Source organism: Eubalaena glacialis, chromosome 14 (assembly GCF_028564815.1).
Source record: "Eubalaena glacialis isolate mEubGla1 chromosome 14, mEubGla1.1.hap2.+ XY, whole genome shotgun sequence".
NCBI classification, from domain to species: domain Eukaryota; kingdom Metazoa; phylum Chordata; class Mammalia; order Artiodactyla; family Balaenidae; genus Eubalaena; species Eubalaena glacialis.
This window is the reverse complement of record NC_083729.1, coordinates 89,880,115-89,897,414: the sequence shown is the minus strand read 5'-3', so window position 1 is coordinate 89,897,414 and position 17,300 is coordinate 89,880,115. Positions and strand designations below refer to the sequence as shown.

At 42.0% G+C, this 17,300-nt stretch overlaps 2 protein-coding genes across 6 annotated transcripts in view; one reads left to right on the top strand and one right to left on the bottom strand.

Moving 5' to 3' along the window:
* MFSD9 (major facilitator superfamily domain containing 9) overlaps nt 1-12,344 on the top strand; it is a 31,890-nt gene extending 19,546 nt beyond the window's left edge. The window contains exon 2 of the mRNA XM_061168505.1: nt 12,233-12,344. Within this exon, the coding sequence (XP_061024488.1) occupies nt 12,233-12,310 (78 nt within the window). The 3' untranslated portion in view covers nt 12,311-12,344. The remainder of the gene's footprint in view (nt 1-12,232) is intronic.
* LOC133074581 (sodium/hydrogen exchanger 2) overlaps nt 1-17,300 on the bottom strand; it is a 467,777-nt gene that overhangs the window by 388,424 nt on the left and 62,053 nt on the right. For all 5 annotated transcript variants that reach the window (XM_061168501.1, XM_061168500.1, XM_061168498.1 and 2 more), the window contains exons 5-8: nt 17,081-17,283; nt 8,447-8,536; nt 7,687-7,757; nt 1,125-1,286 (exon numbers count right to left, since the gene is read on the bottom strand). In XM_061168501.1, the coding sequence (XP_061024484.1) occupies nt 1,125-1,286; nt 7,687-7,757; nt 8,447-8,536; nt 17,081-17,283 (526 nt within the window). The remainder of the gene's footprint in view (nt 1-1,124; nt 1,287-7,686; nt 7,758-8,446; nt 8,537-17,080; nt 17,284-17,300) is intronic.

The following is a 17,300-nucleotide window of genomic DNA, read 5'->3' as shown; positions in this document are numbered from 1 at the left end:
TGGGACTATAAATCAGTCATTCTGCTCAAGCACCACTATTTCCAATTCAGTATAATGCCTTTATTTCTGAGCCATCCTGACCACTACCTTCTTTTTATTCTGGATTGTGTAAACTACCACAATTTTTATAGGGGACTATAGTCCTAGTAAAAATCATAGTTTATACGGTTGGGTGTGATTTGTAGCTTCCTCTCTCGTTTCAACCCTCCCATAGATAGCATTTGATTTAGGTGACATTTAGCTTAAATGAGCTTCACGCTCATCAGTGAAAGAAGAAATCAGCGGAACCTGTAATCTGTCATTTTTGTGTAGAGGAGGAATGATGCTTACATGATAAACTCGTTTGCTAATTTGCTAACAGTATTTACTGTTCTGCTATGGATTTGCTGTAAGAGTCTGCTGTAAGACTTTAAGTCACTTTACATTCTGGGTCTTCATTTCCTCATTTTTAAAATTAGGGAGACAGACTAGGTCAATGCATCTCAATCCTGGATGCATATTAGAAACTTCCGTAAGTTTATTATATACTTATAAATAAACCTATACCTGGGCCTCAACACCAGAGATCCTGATTTTATTGGTCTGGGGTGGGGGGGGCCAGGCATACGTGTTATTTAAATGCTCCTACAGTATTTCTAACGTACAGCCTGGGTTGAGAACCACTGCACAAGATGATCACTGATGTTCTTTCCAAGACTTAAACTATGAACTCTGCAAATAATCCATGAGGAAATAGCTTTGTAATTACATGCATATTTATAATTGCAAATTATAACACACCCTAAAATATTCCATTTCAAAATGCCTGCTAAAGAGGCTTTACTTTCAGAACACACTGAATTGCCCAAAGCAAATATCATAAAGGCATAATCATCCTAAACATGACAAAGTACTTTCTGACTAGTCCGCTCTGCAATAACACAACGTGGTGTGATGTGACCTGACAGGACATAACGTAATGGACACATTTCCAGGCTTTCACGTTTTAACCAGGATCTTGTTCTGCTGTGAGGTCTTAAGGAATCACGTTAGGAAATAAGTCAAATTTGTTATTATTACTGGTTTCACAAAACTATAAAGACGTACTTAGTAATACTAACTTTCATTTGCAAAACAGGACTTACTTCAGAGATGCAAAAGAAGGGACAGTACTTATCATTCCCGTCTCTGCCATCTCAATGGCATGTTTTATTTCAAGCTTTTTATATAAAGACACAATGCTTGACTTGGGTTGGTTCTCCCGAATCAAAAGCCTCCGCAGGTACTTGTCATCAAATTTCTTAAACCTAGAAATAAAGAAAATCAAAGCTTCGATTAATTAACATGCCACGGATTAAGAAGAAAAAGCTGGTTTTACCAATAAAATCATTTCCACTACTCCCAGGGAAGAAAATTAGTAGCAGTGTTTAGTTAGTCTGATCATTATATTTATTTTTATATGTGCAGACCTGAATATATATGTATATGTAGAGCACATATGAGTATATTTCTGTATATAGCCACAACATACATATATCTAATATTCACTAATTATAGATTAAAATGCAGATATTTCTACATTTCCTATGTCTCTGCTTCCCCCTTCAGCAAAATTATTCAAAAATGTTAATACTCCCTTTCTCCAATTGCTCTCCTCTGATTCTCTCTTGAACATTCATAGGTCAGGCTTTTGCCTCTAACTGTCCATTGAAGCTACTCATACTGAGGTCATCAGTGACGCCCATGAAATAAATCCAGTGGTCAACTCCTAGTCCTCACCTTTCCTGACCTCTCCTGCTTAAAACAGTGTCTTCCAGGACACCACACTCCCCTGGGTTCCCTCCTACCACCTTCTCAGCCTCTTGCATTGGTTCTTTTCCTTCTTTCTGTCCTCTTATGTAGGAGTGGGTTCAGGCCTGGTCCCCTTCTCCACCTCCACTCACTCTCCTGTCTTGTCCAGCCTTGTGGATTTTAATAGCATCTTTATGCCCAAAACTCCCAAATTTGTGTCTGCAGCTCCAACCTCTCTCCCAAACCCCAGAAATGAGTGTCCAGCTCCCTGCTCAACATCTCCACTTGGACATCTCATAGGCATCTCAAACCTGGCGTGCTCAAAAGGATCTTCTCCCAAGTCCTCCCCATGTCAGTTAGTGGCAACTCCATCAGGTAAAAAACCCTGCTGTCATCTTTGATTCTCCTCCTTCTCCCATATTCCATGTTATGGCCTGAACTGTGTCCCCTTAAAAATTCATACGTTACAGTCCTAGTGCCCAGGACCTCAGAATGTGACTGTATTTAGATTAAGTTAAAATGAGGTCATTAGTGGGCCCGAATCTAATATGACTGGTGTGTGTATTATAAGAGGAAATTCGAACACAGACAGGTACAGAGGGAAGACCACGTGAAGAAGCAGTAAAAAGAAGGACACTACAAGCCAAGGAAGGAGACCTGGAGCAGACCCTTCCCTCACAGCCTTAGAAGGAACCAAATCTACTGACACTTTGCTCTTGGACATGTAGCCCACAGAACTATGAGAAAATAAATTTCTATTTAAACCACCAACGTGTGGTACTTTGTTATAAGCAGCTCTAGCAAAGTAATACTCCACATCCATTCTATCAACAATTTCTGTTGGTTCCACCATTAAAATACACACAAAAATCGAACCATTTCTCACCATTTCTCCTGCCATCACCCTGGTCCCAGCATTATCATCTCTCAATGGGTTCTTGCAACAGGGACCCAATTGGTCTCCCTGCTTCCACCACTGTGTTCCTATGGTCTACTCTCGACACAAGCCAGAGTGATCCTGTTTAACTGTAAGTCAAACCACACAACTCCTCACTTGAGTAAAAGTGCAATGACCTGGAGGCCCTGCACCATTTGGACCTGCCCCTCTCAGTGCTGTGCTGCTCTAACCCAGGTCCAGCCTCTCTGAGGTCGTTCCTGTCCTGGAAATGTGCCAGCTCTGCTACCACCTCCAGGCCCCTATACTTACTATTCCTTCTACTAGCAACACTCTTCCCCACACACTTGCAGGGCTTGTTCACAGACCTTCTTTAAGTCGTTCCTTGAAAGTCGTTTTCTCAAAAGAGCCTTTCCTTTCCATCCCATTAGAATTGCATTCCCAGAACTCCCTATTCTACTTCCCAGACATATTTTTCTCCATAGCAGTCATCACTTTCTAACAGGCTATATAATGTACTTATTTATTTTATTTTCTGTCTCCTAGCACTAGAGTGATCCATATGGGCAGTTTTTTGTTTTGTTTGTTTTCCTGTCTCACCAGTGCCTAGAAGAGTGCCAGGTGCACCGTAAGCACGTAGGCAGACTGGATCATCTGGTCCCAATTCCTCCCTGGATCCACACCCTGTAACACATCAAGTTACTTGGCAATGTCCTTCCACCATGGCCGAGGTGCCCTGCTCTGTCCAGCTTCCTGCCGCTGAGCTCAATAATGTCACCTGCTTTGGTCAATGGGCTATTAGCAGACACAATGATGAGAGCAGAGGCTATTAATGGGCTTGTTCACTGAAGCTCACTTCTTGTGCTGCCACATCGCCATGAGAAGGATGTGTACGTAGAGTGACTCCTTAGCCCCAGGACAAAGGTGGATGTCGCATGAAGCAGGGTTAAGTCACCCCACCTACACCAGAAAAGGCCAGCCGGGATCAGCTGATGACTGGCCAACCCTCTGAAGCAGGAGCAAGACCAGGCCAGATCAGCCAAGCCCAGCCCAGATCAGCTGACTCTCAGCCTCCTGACTCAAGCACTTTAATAACAAGTGACTGTTCCTTTGAGCAGCTGAGTATTGGGTTGGTTTGTTACGTAACTGTTATGCCAATATTCAAGTGAATCAGCATGCAGTATTGGTTGAGAAAAAATTAATGTATCACAGTGATCCCCATAAGCCCAAAGAGGTTAATAGGCACACCTGTGCTACGAAAGGAAGCAAAGTTAACCCACATTCTTGGTGCTAGCCTTTTGTTCCAAATACTGGAGGGCTAGGAATAATTACAGATTCATCCTGAAAGGGCTTTGCTATTGACTGGCCACTGCACGAAACACTGGGTCTACTTTTTTCTAAGTTTATTTTGAATTTCATGTGAAGCTCATTGAACCAGGACACCTGCCAACAACACAACATCTTTTTAAACTTTTATTATTATTATTATCACTAGTACTATTGTTTTAGCTTTTCACTAGAGATCTACAAAAGGAAGAATAAACATTAAAGACAATGACATCTGATCTATGTAGTGTAGGAATTGTGCACTTTCTTTTTTTTTTTTTAATTTATTTTATTTATTTATTTATTTTTGGCTGCCTTGGGTCTTTGTTGCTGTGCACGGGCTTTTCTCTAGTTGCGGCGAGTGGGGTCTACTCTTCATTGTGGTGCATGGGCTTCTCATTGCGGTGGCTTCTCTTGTTGTGGAGCACGGGCTCTAGGCGCACAGGCTTCAGTAGTTGTGGCTTGCGAGCTCTAGAGCGCAGGCTCAGTAGTTGTGGCGCACGGGCTTAGTTGCTCCGCGGCATGTGGGATCTTCCCGGACCGGGGCTTGAATCCATGTCCCCTGCCTTGGCAGGCAGATTCTTAACCCGTGTGCCACCAGGGAAGCCCAGTACACTTTCCTTCTTTGCTTCATTTCCATACCTTTCATGTGTGCCAAGCTACACATAGGCGGCTTCTTTCATTATCGTTAGACAACTTTTGCCAAATGTGAGAAACTTCCCTACTGCATGACCCTTTCATTTCGTTCTCAAAGGATCAAATGACTCAAGAATTCTCTGGCAGAACCATTAAAAATCCACAGTAAAAGGATTTCAGAGGAAAGGGAAAGATACCCAACACACCTAAAACAATCACTTGTTTTTTATGCCATTTTTAGTAACATCAACAGTTATGTACAGACCAGAAATGAGATAGGAGAACCGATTTTAAAAATGGCCTGTGCCAGCACCAAATCCCTCCATAGTAACTTCTCTTCTCTACTTGCAACGTACAGTGTGATTGACAATCCAGGAAATTATTTGAAATTTACCTGGAAAACTTCATGCATGGAAATATGTAAGGGTCTATAAAATTATTGAATAAAGTATGTACACTGCAGAGAAAAATGTTAGGCATGTAACAATATTACCTTTCAGACATTTAGTATTGGGTTGGCCAAAAGGTTCGTTCGGGTATTTCCATATGGAAAAACACAAACTTTTTGGCCAACCCAGTATTTATAGTCCAATTAGCCCAGTGCCTGTAGGTGTCTGCCTGGAACAGACTTACATATAAAGTGTCTCTGCCCGGAACACACGATGGAGCCGGACTTTCTCTGACATTCAGTCCTTCACCTGAGTCCCAGACCAAACCACATGATCACAGCGTTCACCTCTTCCATCACCTACCACTGCCCCAGGGCCTGGGGACCTGATTCTTACACCACGTCTCGGTTTCCCCCTGTAGAGGTAGAAGGAGTGGGATAAATTCTTAGTCCAATCTTCCCTCAGGAAAAGAACAAACTGTTCTGGGTTACCACGCTCACTTACCACTTCAGGAAAGGATTGACAGGATGCGAGAGAAAGAAAAGTGGTTGGGTTGAAAGGGAGAAAGAAGATGGATAAAGGCTTGTCTGTGAAAACAACGGAGAACAAGAGGCAGAAAAGCCTGTATCACAGGCTTGGCGGAGACAAGGAAGGTCCCAGGGATGTAAAACAGGGTAACATTGAAAGTTACGAGGCAGACAGCTAGGGCTCTCTGCTCTACCTCCTGCCTCCCAAAAAGTGTATACTGCCCAAGATAAACGGCCTTTTGTTTCATACTTTCACAATGGAGATTTTAGTTTGCTTTATTTTATTACTATGTGCCCCCATCTGGCTAACTGGGTACTCTGTCCATACAAACAAAATATTTTTCCTTTAGTTATGAAGTCAGGCTGGATCCAAGGGGCCTTTCTACATTAGTAAACAATGTGGTCAGGCTTGTAAAGGCTGTGCCAGCACTTATGGTCTCTGCAACTCATTACTTACCAATGTCTCACACACACCACACACACACACACACACACACATACACCTGTTTGCTGTGTGACTGTTTTGTTGCCTTTATTATATTGCAAAATTTGAAAGGCCCAAGTCTATGGCTTGTACTTTTCATGTACTCCAGTATCGTATCAGAACATGTGAGCAAACAGTAAGCACTCAAAAATGCACTTATGTTCAATTACATAAATAGGTAGGTTGGTCAACTTCAGGTAAATCAGCAGTGGGGAAAATCTGTTAGCAAGTTAGAAAAGAAAAAACAAGAGGGTGATAAGGATCTACCAAGTACAGTTTGGAGCCTGTCCATCTCTCTTCAGGGACCAGCTGAAATGCACGCCTTCAAAAGGCTTTCCCAGCCAGTGATGTGCCAGTGAATGTTAACAAATTACTTTCTGTAAAGTAATCTGTCGGTCCCCTGGCACACTCTCACCATGGCTGATTCAAGTCACCAATGTAGATGGCATTGAACTTAGATCAGGGAGGAGATACACACAGTCAGCTCCCACCAGCCCATGCGAGCTGGCTCCTCCTGCACCCCACTGGCCCTAACCCTGCTGTCGGAATCAATCCTTACTTCTTGATCCCGTAAGTCTGTTTTTCAGAATATATTAAAGTGTGCACCTAATTCTGCCTGGCCTGTCTACCTCTTGTATTTCAACTATGAGACCCTTGAAGAGAGGCACTGAATCTTAATTATCATACATATATACACATATGTAAATAGAGAGAGAGAGAGATACACATCTATGTAACTGCACATAATCTTCCAGAGAAGGGTAGCTTTAAAAATATTTGTTATTTTGGCAAGTCTATGTATCTCCTCAGGTGCTCTGGAGTTCTGCATTTGACAAAGCCCCTCAACATGTATGGGACAACAAATAGTAATGGAGACCCCAGTTTTTAACCAAACATAGTAATGGAGACCCCAGTTTTTAACCAAACAGACTACATTCCTCGGCTTTCCCCACAGTGAGAAATGCCCACATAATTAGTCCAGTCATATAAGGCCAGGCCATGCAATTCAACTGGAAGAATTGTGTGGAATTTATGATAACTTTGGTTAGGAGGAAGCGAGTACGTATTCTTTGTCTCTTCATTGACTTTATTCCTGGAATGTGTACATGATGGCTAATGCTGCAGCAGCCATTTTGGTCTAAGAGGCAACCTTGAAAATGGAGGTTCTTGGTGGAATCAACTAGATGGAAGGGTTCTGGAACCCTGAGGAATCTGTGGAGTGTAGCTCATCTATTAAAGGTACATTGCCTACCTGATATTTACATAAGAGAGAAATAAGCTTCTATCTTGTTAAAGCTACTATTGTTCCAGGTCTCTATTACAGCTGAACTTTACCTTAAAGGACATACTATGGCACAACAGGAAAGATTTGAAACTCTGAAAAATAACACAAGTCAATATGCCCTGCTTCCTATGGAGCCTTCCTTGCTCCCTGTACTGTCCCAGGCATTTACAAATTGGTTGAACCATGTTTTTATTTTTTCCACCACCTCAAGGCCATACCATTTTTCTTTTTAATACACAGACCATGCCTTGCACAGAGTAAATGTTCAATAAATATTTGTTGAATTGATTTTCCTGCTCAAAAAAAAAAAAAATGTCCTGCTTCCAGACTGATTCAGAACCACGTCATAAAATAATGGCAAAAGGCCTTCTTACTTGTCTCTCCAAAAGTTGTGACCCCAGTGTCCACAAACATCTTCAATCCCGGTCTTCACGTGATCAAAAAACTAAAACAGAAAAAGCAGGCTGATTAATTTTACCTCAAATCAGTCATTTCCATTTCTATTTATAAAAATTAGGAATTTCTATTTACAGAAACTCTAATTCTTATTTCTACTTATATTTGTAAACATTTCATCTGTAGAAATTCTAATTATAGAAATTTCTCTTAATATCAAGCTTAAACTTCAAAGACCCTGACAGTTTTTGCTTTTTGTTTATTTGAATAAACAATAAAACAACAATTCATCTTCGAACAAATTGATGCTTGTCATATCAATCTTAGGCAATTCGTAGATTATTTTTCTCATCATGTATATGTATGGCTGAGTCGCTTTGCTGTGCACCTGAAACTATCACAACGTTGTTAATCGGATATACTACAATATAAAATAAAAAGTTAAAAAACAATAAAACAGCCTGTTCATAATTTTGGAAAATATGAAATATGGTAATAATTTTCCAGTAGAAACATTTCAGGTTGAAGGAAGTGATACTCCTGTATTCCTGAAGGAGTGTAGCCTCCTTGTACCCCCAATTCACGCCCTTCTGGGTCCACCCCCTGCCCTACCCCCCTCACCCTCTGCCAGCTACCTCTTCAGGAAATGAGCGCCATGGTGTCAAGCAGCCTGACTTAATCCAATAATTTTCCCTCTGACCATTTAAATTGTTACACTATGGATACATTAACACCTACCCGGCAATGGATTTCCTCACTGACAGCTTGCTGTTTCTTATTGGACCTCTTAACATCAAGGAACTCCACCAGCGGTCGGATAGTTATTCCCTGCACAGAAGAACAAGGGGGGGTAGGGGAAACTTCTTGTCAAATTCAAGAATAACTTTTATTCTCCTAAACTTTGATAACTGACAGAAGATACCCTGCCCCCAAGACTTAACACAGCATATGTAATATTTTGTTACTTTTCTTCTTCCTCTCTAACAGCTGGCCTATTTTCAGAGGGCCATGTCCCCAAACCTGCTACTAGAAGCAAAACAGTGGACAGAATGCAAGGAATTTAAAACATAATTCTATGTAATTCTAAGAAATAGAAAAAGAAAGTAATTCTAAAAAATAATAAAGTATTATCCAGTTCAGAGGAATCACCTACTTGTATTATTCATAGAAAACATCTCAATGATTCATTCATTAATCTATTAAACAATTTTAATTGAGCTTTTATGGCATACATGTCAGCAGCTTGGGCATTTGGGACACAGGGATGGATAGTTAAGGACCTCAGCTCAAGGACTTTGTAGTCCCATGAGGAGAAGGATATGCACAAAACCAGTTACAAAGTAGGCACAGGAGGAAGGAGAGAGATACACAGGGAACGGGTCAAGGAAGGCTCTGCAGAAAGGGAACCCTGGATCAGAGTCTTACAAGATGTTGGAAGCAGAACCTAGCAGAGACCTAACAGGAGCACAGGACCAGCCGTGAGAAAGGACCCAGTGTGGGTTTGGGCATGTTCACAGGGCACTTGGGAAACGGAGAGAAACATAAGCTATTTAGTAAACCAGGAAGAGAAAAAAATCCTTAATATAATAAAAAATATCTGCCAGAAATCTCTAGTGAACATCTGACTTAATAATGAAACATTAAAAGCATTTCCATTAGAAATAGGAACAACAAGGATACTCCCAACTTGCTGTTCCACAATGCTTGTCCTGGTCAATGAAGTAGGAAGAGACAGAGGGGAAAGCATAGATACTGAAAATAGAGTGACAAGGTTTTTGTTGCTCAAGGATGACCTAGTTTTTGTCCTAAAAAATCTACAACAATCTTTTTTCATTTAAAAATAACAAGAGGGCTTCCCTGGTGGCTCAGTGGTTGAGAATCTGCCTGCCAATGCAGGGGACACGGGTTCGAGCCCTGGTCTGGGAAGATCCCACATGCTGCGGAGCAACTGGGCCCGTGAGCCACAACTACTGAGCCTGCACATCTGGAGCCTGTGCTCTGCAACAAGAGAGGCCGCGATAGTGAGAGGCCCGCGCACCGCGATGAAGAGTGGCCCCCGCTTGCCGCAACTAGAGAAAGCCCTCGCACAGAAACAACGAAGACCTAACACAGCCAAAAATAAGTAAATAAATAAATTTTAAAAATAACAAGAAAGTTTAGTAAAGTGACTAAACATAAAAAGAACATACACAAATCCATCCCATATACTAATTTTTTAAAAAAACAGAATAAACACCTACAAAATAGCAATGAAACATACATGTATAGTGAGAGAGAGAACGGGAGAGAATATATTTAATACTAGTATATACTACTATATTATATATTATACTATATGGATACTAAATATATATATATATACACACATACTTTTATACTCTCTACTGAAGTATATAATACAGTATATAATCCTATCATGAAATGCACAAAAAGCCTTTACAAAGAGAACTGTAAAATGTAATTAAAGGATATTAAAAAGATTTGAGTTTGAGAAAGACACACACAGTTCCTAGATGGGATTAGTTAACAATATTACGATGGCAATTTTATCTCAATGTATGTGCAATACAATTTCGATAACATATTCCAAAGGATTTTTAAGAAACGTGAATATTTAGAAGTTGAGAAAATGTTCAAAATTAATCTGGAAGAGTAAATGGAACCAGAAAAATTTAGAGAAAGGAGAATGATGGGGAACTAACAGCTCCCAAAACAAACTATCGCTATTATGTTTAAAATTATGTGACATGGGCACTAAAATAGGCCAAGGGAGGAGGGGGTGACAATGCGGGGTCCAGGAAGATCCCCAAGTTTCTTGCCTGGCTGGTCGATGGCTGCCACCACTCGGCATGAAGAATTCACGACCAGGAGGGATTACTGGATTTACGGGGAGGGGTGGATATGCTGAGAGACGTTCCCTGACACGACTGATTCCTCGCTCACCTCTCTGCATGTCTTCTTTAAGAATGTTTCTGATAATATAAACTATGACACACACACATTTTGTAAAGGAGGTCATTAATTTTGTTCCATCAGTCCAGCTTTGGGCATTTTTCAGCTTCACTTTCACTTTCTAAAACATGAATGATTTTGAGCAAGTTTGGCATGAAGCACCTTGTGTTCTACTTGTAGTTCAGTCTGCCACTCTGAAATAACATAGGAGGTAACAGCCGTTTTCCAATCAACACATATCCTGTAATTTTTAACTTATGTAAATGAAAATAGGTGTCAACATGTGGTTTACAGTGATGGGTGATTTCACTGAGTTTCAGATTCCATGAAGCCTCTAGGTTAATAATAGCTCCAGGAAAAAAAAAATTCAACAAAGTCAGTGCTATTTATAAAATGACACAATGTGTTCTGAGGATACTAAGTGTTGCTTCACATGCTTTTCTCTACCAGGTATTCATTCAGTTAATAATAAGTGAGTGCCTTATATTTGTAAATATAGGACATAAAGGTAAAGATGGGACACGGGGCCTGCCCCAGTCACTAGGCTGATTTCTTCCACTAGACGGATAACCTAGAATAAATAAAACAAAACTGATCTACTACAGGAAGCAAGTGTGGCCCAGCACCCAGGTCAAGTCGAGTTTCTAAAACCACAACATAATTAAGTTTATAATTAATAAAAGTATGGATGAGATGCAATGGCACATCTCATTTAAAGATACATATTTGTACCGATGAACCTATTTGCGGGGCAGGAATAGAGACACAGACATAGAGAAGGGATGTGTGGACACGGTGGGGGGGAAGGAGGGGCGGGATGAACTGGGAGATTAGGATTGACATATATACACTACCATGTGTAAAATAGCCAGCTAGTGGGAACCTGCTGTACAGCACAGGGAGCTCAGCTCGGTGCTCTGTGGTGACCTAGATGGGTGGGATGGGGGATGTGGGAGGGAGGTCCAAGAGGGAGGGGATATATGTATACACATAGCTGTTTCACTTCATCGTACAGCAGAAACTAACACAACATTGTAAAGCCACTATACCCTGATAAAAAAATTAATTAATTAAATTAAATTAAACCCCAAAAAGAAGTATTTGTTTAAACAGTTCCTTTTTAATAGTCCCCATTCTCTCTTAGAATTATTTGCAGTTGTCATGCTGTGCTCAAATGGAATTATTTGATAGGTTCTGCCTTACTTTCTCTCCCTCCCTTTGTTCGTTCCTTCCTCAATCCATCTATTTTGGAGGGAGAGTACATGGCATCCGAATGTCCTATTAAGTTCCCCAAGCTGGATGTTATATTCTAAGGGCCTGGGTCTCTGGCTGGGGGACATAGGAGAAAAAAAAAAAAAAAAAGGAATACCTTTGAAAATGCACTTTATTTTACCACATTGCAAAATTCCTCATTTTGGTCACCTGGGGAGCAGCCTGACAAGGCTTAGAAAAACAGCTTGTTACCATCCATGTGGGTTAAAAAATAAAGAAACCCCTTAGTTTTCCATCAAACCACTGCAAAACATATTTGCAAAGCACAAGTTAAATGTTCACCCATTCATTTGGCTTTAGCGCAATAAACACAACACCCCAGAGTCAGGCCTGGCAGAGGGGAGAACTGTTTGTTACACGGCAGCCCGGGGAGAATGACAGCGAGGTAAGCTTTCTTTTCTCCCTCCGCCATCCCTGCTTTCTGCCCACCCTCACCATTCTGCTCCCAGTAAAGTGAGAAAGAAAAAGGCACTGCTGCCCGATTAAAGAAGGAGCATCTTTGGGTCTGTTCTTTTGGAAGAAAATGATTTCTTTCATTTTTGTTTTTTTGCAATTAAATTTTGCAAAAAAACAAAGGGGAGGGGGTGAGGGCAGGGGGGTGGGGAACGGCTTTATATTTCTTTGCTGTTTTAACAGGCAATTTCCAGAAAGAAGAAACTGTTTGAAGAAACTGTTTTCACATTCATTAAAAAATATTACTCGCATTGCTATGCTATCCTATGTAAGGCTTTTTCACATTTCAAACTTGACCACAGAGATCATAAATCTGGTTGTGTACACGGTGTTTATTTTAGAATGGGGTAAATGGGATGAGAACCATAAAAGTATTCAAGGAAGAGCTTGTCACCTTGCAAGTAGGGTGACATGCAGACACATCAGTTTCGGACAATGACTTAACAGCAGATTACAGCACTAATCTAGGATGAAGGCAAAAAGAGGCTCCACCCTTGGAATTCCAGTCAGCCTCGCTCCCTGATGGACTTCTCCTTAACTACTCAATGAATTTCCAGAATTGTGAGGATCTGCCCTATAATTATAGGGACTAACTGAATAATAATAATTGGGCTCTGAAATACATTGAAAGGAATTAAGTTTTTCTTTCTCCTATTATCATTTTACTTAATGTTATAATGCAAACAGAGCAAATCATCAGGTTAAAACCTTGCATCAGGTATTGTGTTTACATACATATTTCCTCTCTACCGCCTGGGAGGGAGGTACCATGATTCAGATCTTACAGCAAAGCAAACTGAGGCTCACAGATCCTATTAAGAGCTGGGCCAGAACACTAACCCAGAACAGCCTACTCCAATGTCTGTGCTTTCTACTGCTGGATTCTACCCTACCTCAATCTTGAATATCATTTTAAAACAAGAGAGATAGCTTATATTTTCTATATCATTACCAATCTTATTTATATGACAATGAACGTACACGTCCAAGGAATCAGAATCGTTTACTCATTCACTATTCTCCAAGCAAGACTGTTTTCCGGGAAGATGTTAATGGCTTCATCAAGAGGCTACTTTCTCTAATTATCAACGTGATTCAAGGAACGTTAAAATTCTCATTATAAATCTTAGTATCAAATAATAAGCCACGCGTCACAGGAAATTCTGCTTTAGAAGATGGTGGTAACTCAAGAGTATCAGGATGGAAATATTAAAATATTTCCTACAAGAAATATTAAAATAAGAGGGAAAGGCATTTTAATGTTTAATGATAGGTCAATCAACATAAAAGTTGTCATTTGGAGAAGAATGCATCGCTATTGATCAGAAGGCAAAATTGTATGCATGGATGATAATTAGTTATTTCTACTGTGTTTGGAACCCACTAAGTCTCTCCTCCCAGGCTCCTTTCCCTGAGTCCCCTAACAATGGATGTATTCTGGAAAAAAGAACCTTTCTAAAGGCAGCGTGTGTGTATTTGTGTGTTTGTGCATGTGTGTGTTCATCGTCTCCTAAAGACCAGTGGGAGATAGGAAATGGGAGAGAAAGAGGTCAGGTCAAGGACCCAAGTGATAGCCATTAGTCTCTAGTCTTTGCACACAGAGGGGGGATAGGGCAGACAACAGCGAAGGGAAGGGAACAGGAGGTGTGGGACCACACAATTCCTCTTCCCATGGGTGTCACAGTGCGTGTCGCAGGGTCATCCTTAAACCTAATCAGGACAGAAGACTGTCCACGGGGCATGCTTGCAGATGCCGAATATTGACCCCCAAAAAATCTCCATCAGTGAAGGGTTAACTTGATACGTTTACGATACCAAACAGAGCCAACACAACTATTTTGTTTGTTGCCACTACTCTTTTTAATTTGTCGCATTAAAAACTTTCTTAATCAATGTTAACTATTGATGTACACAGTGTTCATCCAAAGTGGGTGTGTAGTCTTCTAATATGGGGAATCAAAACTTCGCTTAGACCTTATGCCTGAGTTACGATTCCAAAAAGCCAAGATACGAAGAGTGTAAATTGACACCTTATATTACCACCTGTACGCATACATTCAATGAACAACAGTATACATTTATTGTAATATTTTTCTTTTTCCTACGTGATGTTTGTTCTGAATGCAGAAGTGCAATGTTAGGTCTGTCGAATCTAATAACTAAACAACCTGAGCTTGCATTTTGCGTGTCCTCTCTGGAATTACATCTTTTTATTCAGTCTTTTTTTATCTCACTGTACAAGGCATAGACCCATGGGGTTGGGGGCACGGGGCTGGTTTTACACTATGGATATTTGTGTAGACATACGGCCGATGGATTCATCTCCGAACGACCTGGTTCTTAGTTGCTCTAGACTGACATGCTTCTGTTTTTGTATTTGATACTCAGATGTGACACCTTGATTTCTGAGAGCCTGGAGAAGAGTCCAGAGCATTGAGTCAGGCTGGGCAGGGCTTTCTGTGGGGCATAAGGACAGGGCAGCTGGCTTGGGAAGAGGCGGAGAGTGACTCCCAGGCCTGACGTGTCCCCCTCAAGCACTGTGCCCTAGGCTGCTCCTGAGACATTAAAGCGCTCAAGGCAAAATGGATTCACTTTCTTTTTCAAATTCTTTCCCATTTGGGTTTTTACATAATATTGAGCAGAGTTTGAAAAACAATTTGTGTCATTAACGTGGGGCATTTGTTATACTATCCTCTTTACACTTAACGTATGTTTGAAAATTTTCCTTAATGAAGTTTCTAAAATGTCAAAAAAATAAAAAAAGAAGAAGAACAGGCAAATGAGCGAGCACATCAGTGGTTGCCAGGGGTTGGGCGAAGGGGAGGGAGGAGAGTGACTGCTTAATGGGTATGGGATTTCCATTTGGGGTTATGAAAAAGTTCTGGAGCTAGATGGTCGTGATGGTTGCTCAACACTGTGGATGTACTTAATGTCAATGAACTGTACCCTCTAAAACTGTTACAATGGTAAGTTTTATGTTATGTGTATTTTACCACAATAAAAAAAACTGGGTTGAAAAAAAATAAAGAATAGAGACATGTATACGCAGAACTGAATCACTTTGCCGCACACCTGAAACTAACACAACATTGTTAATCAACTCTACTCCAATATAAAATGAAAAGTTAAAAAAAATGGATACCCTTCACAACGCTGCCTCAGACGTGTGAGACTGGCTAATTGGATGCTTGTTGCAAGGTTCCTGCAAACACACAGTGAAAAGATGAAGGCAGGGAATCTGCGTCTCCTCTCCACCCCTGGGGCGCCGTCTCCCTGCGTTGAGAAACTCAAACCAACCTGGGATGTTTGAACCAAACTAGTATGTGTCCCTCTAACTGGAACTATCCCTAACCGTAATCGGGTAATACTGTCTTCTCTCTCGGGGGGGTTCAGCAGAGCGCCCCGCAGTTCTGAGCTTGCCTCTGGAGTCGGGGCCCCGGGCTCACCCCCAGCCTCCATCATTCACCAGCCTCTGCCCCTTCTCGCCATCTTGCCTGATCACTGCTCTGGGTCCCACACTGCCTTTCCCACTCATATCCTTTCCTCTTAACAGCCTCTTCTCACAGCGGCCAGGGGCTCCTTTTACCGAGTAAGACGCATCACGCTTCTGCCCCAAACTTGGATGCTTCCGTTTCACCTGGAGAGGAGCCAACGTCCTGACACTGGCCCGACGGCCCCCGCTGGCCCCCGCCAGTCCCACGTGACCTAGGACTCCGGACTCTCCCTCACCTGCTCTCTCCCAAACCACACTGCCCTCCAGCTGCCACGTGGGCTACGTACACGCCGCCTCCAGACCTTTGTCTTTAGTCCCATTTGCCTGGAATGTTCTTCGGCTCAGCTAATCCTTTTACCCCCCTGCAAACCTTTACTCAAGTATGTTTTTCACCGTGGCCTTCCGCGACTCTTCCATCCAGAATTGTAACCTTACTCCACCCTCACCAGGCCTGAGCCCTACAGCTTCGTACTGTCCAGCGTCTCTCACCCTCTCACAGACTCTAATTCCCTCACTTACTCTGTTTACTTTCACTGGAACGGAAGCTTTGCAGGGTCGGGGATATTTCTGGGTTTTGTTCACTCTTGGATCCTAAGCACCCAGAGCCACTGTCGGGCATACAGAGGAGCCCCAGACGTAATTTCTAAATGACGATCCGCAGAACAGAATCCCCTAAGGGCTGGATAATTAACTTCAAGGGGCTGATTAACTTGCAAAGTCAGGATCTTGACCCAGACCCACGCCCTCCTACCACAGCTCTCCACCTCCCCATATTAAATGTGTAGTCACCCCTCCCATCGTTTCAAGGGACGCACAGCTCAGCAGCGAACCCATGTCAAAGGGCTGCTGGGAGGTCATCGCACAACCAGCATTTAACAAGCCCATTTACTAGGTCAGAGAGGAAGACAAATGCCGAGGATTAGCAAGTGCAGCTCATAAATTTCCAGGAGGGAGCTCAGCTCACACAGCTGAGTTTCCTTAAATAGTAATTCTTCTGTGTCAGCCAAGTGACCAAACTGGACTCGCTCAGGCCCCTGCACAATCCAGTGACGTGAGGAAACACCATTTTCCCTCGTGTCCTAACTACCTAAGCCTCAAGGCACCTTGGCATCACGTAAAAGGAGTTCACGATGATCACCTGAGTGACCTTGGTTCCTCCTGATAAAGGGAGAGACTTTGCTGGGAGACTGAGCTCTACTCACCAGGATGAAGACAGTGAAGAATATGACCACTATTGCCGCCGTGATGAACAGCTTTTTCCGGGGAAACACGGCAGCAGGAAGGAGAAACACCAGCGCGAAGCAGATGGCCCCGCGGAGCCCACCGTAGGCAATGATGAACTGGTCCTTGAAGGTCAGGGGAATCGTGCGGAACCAGTTAATGACCTGAGTCAGGACAAAGACACCTGAGAAGAAAAACAAA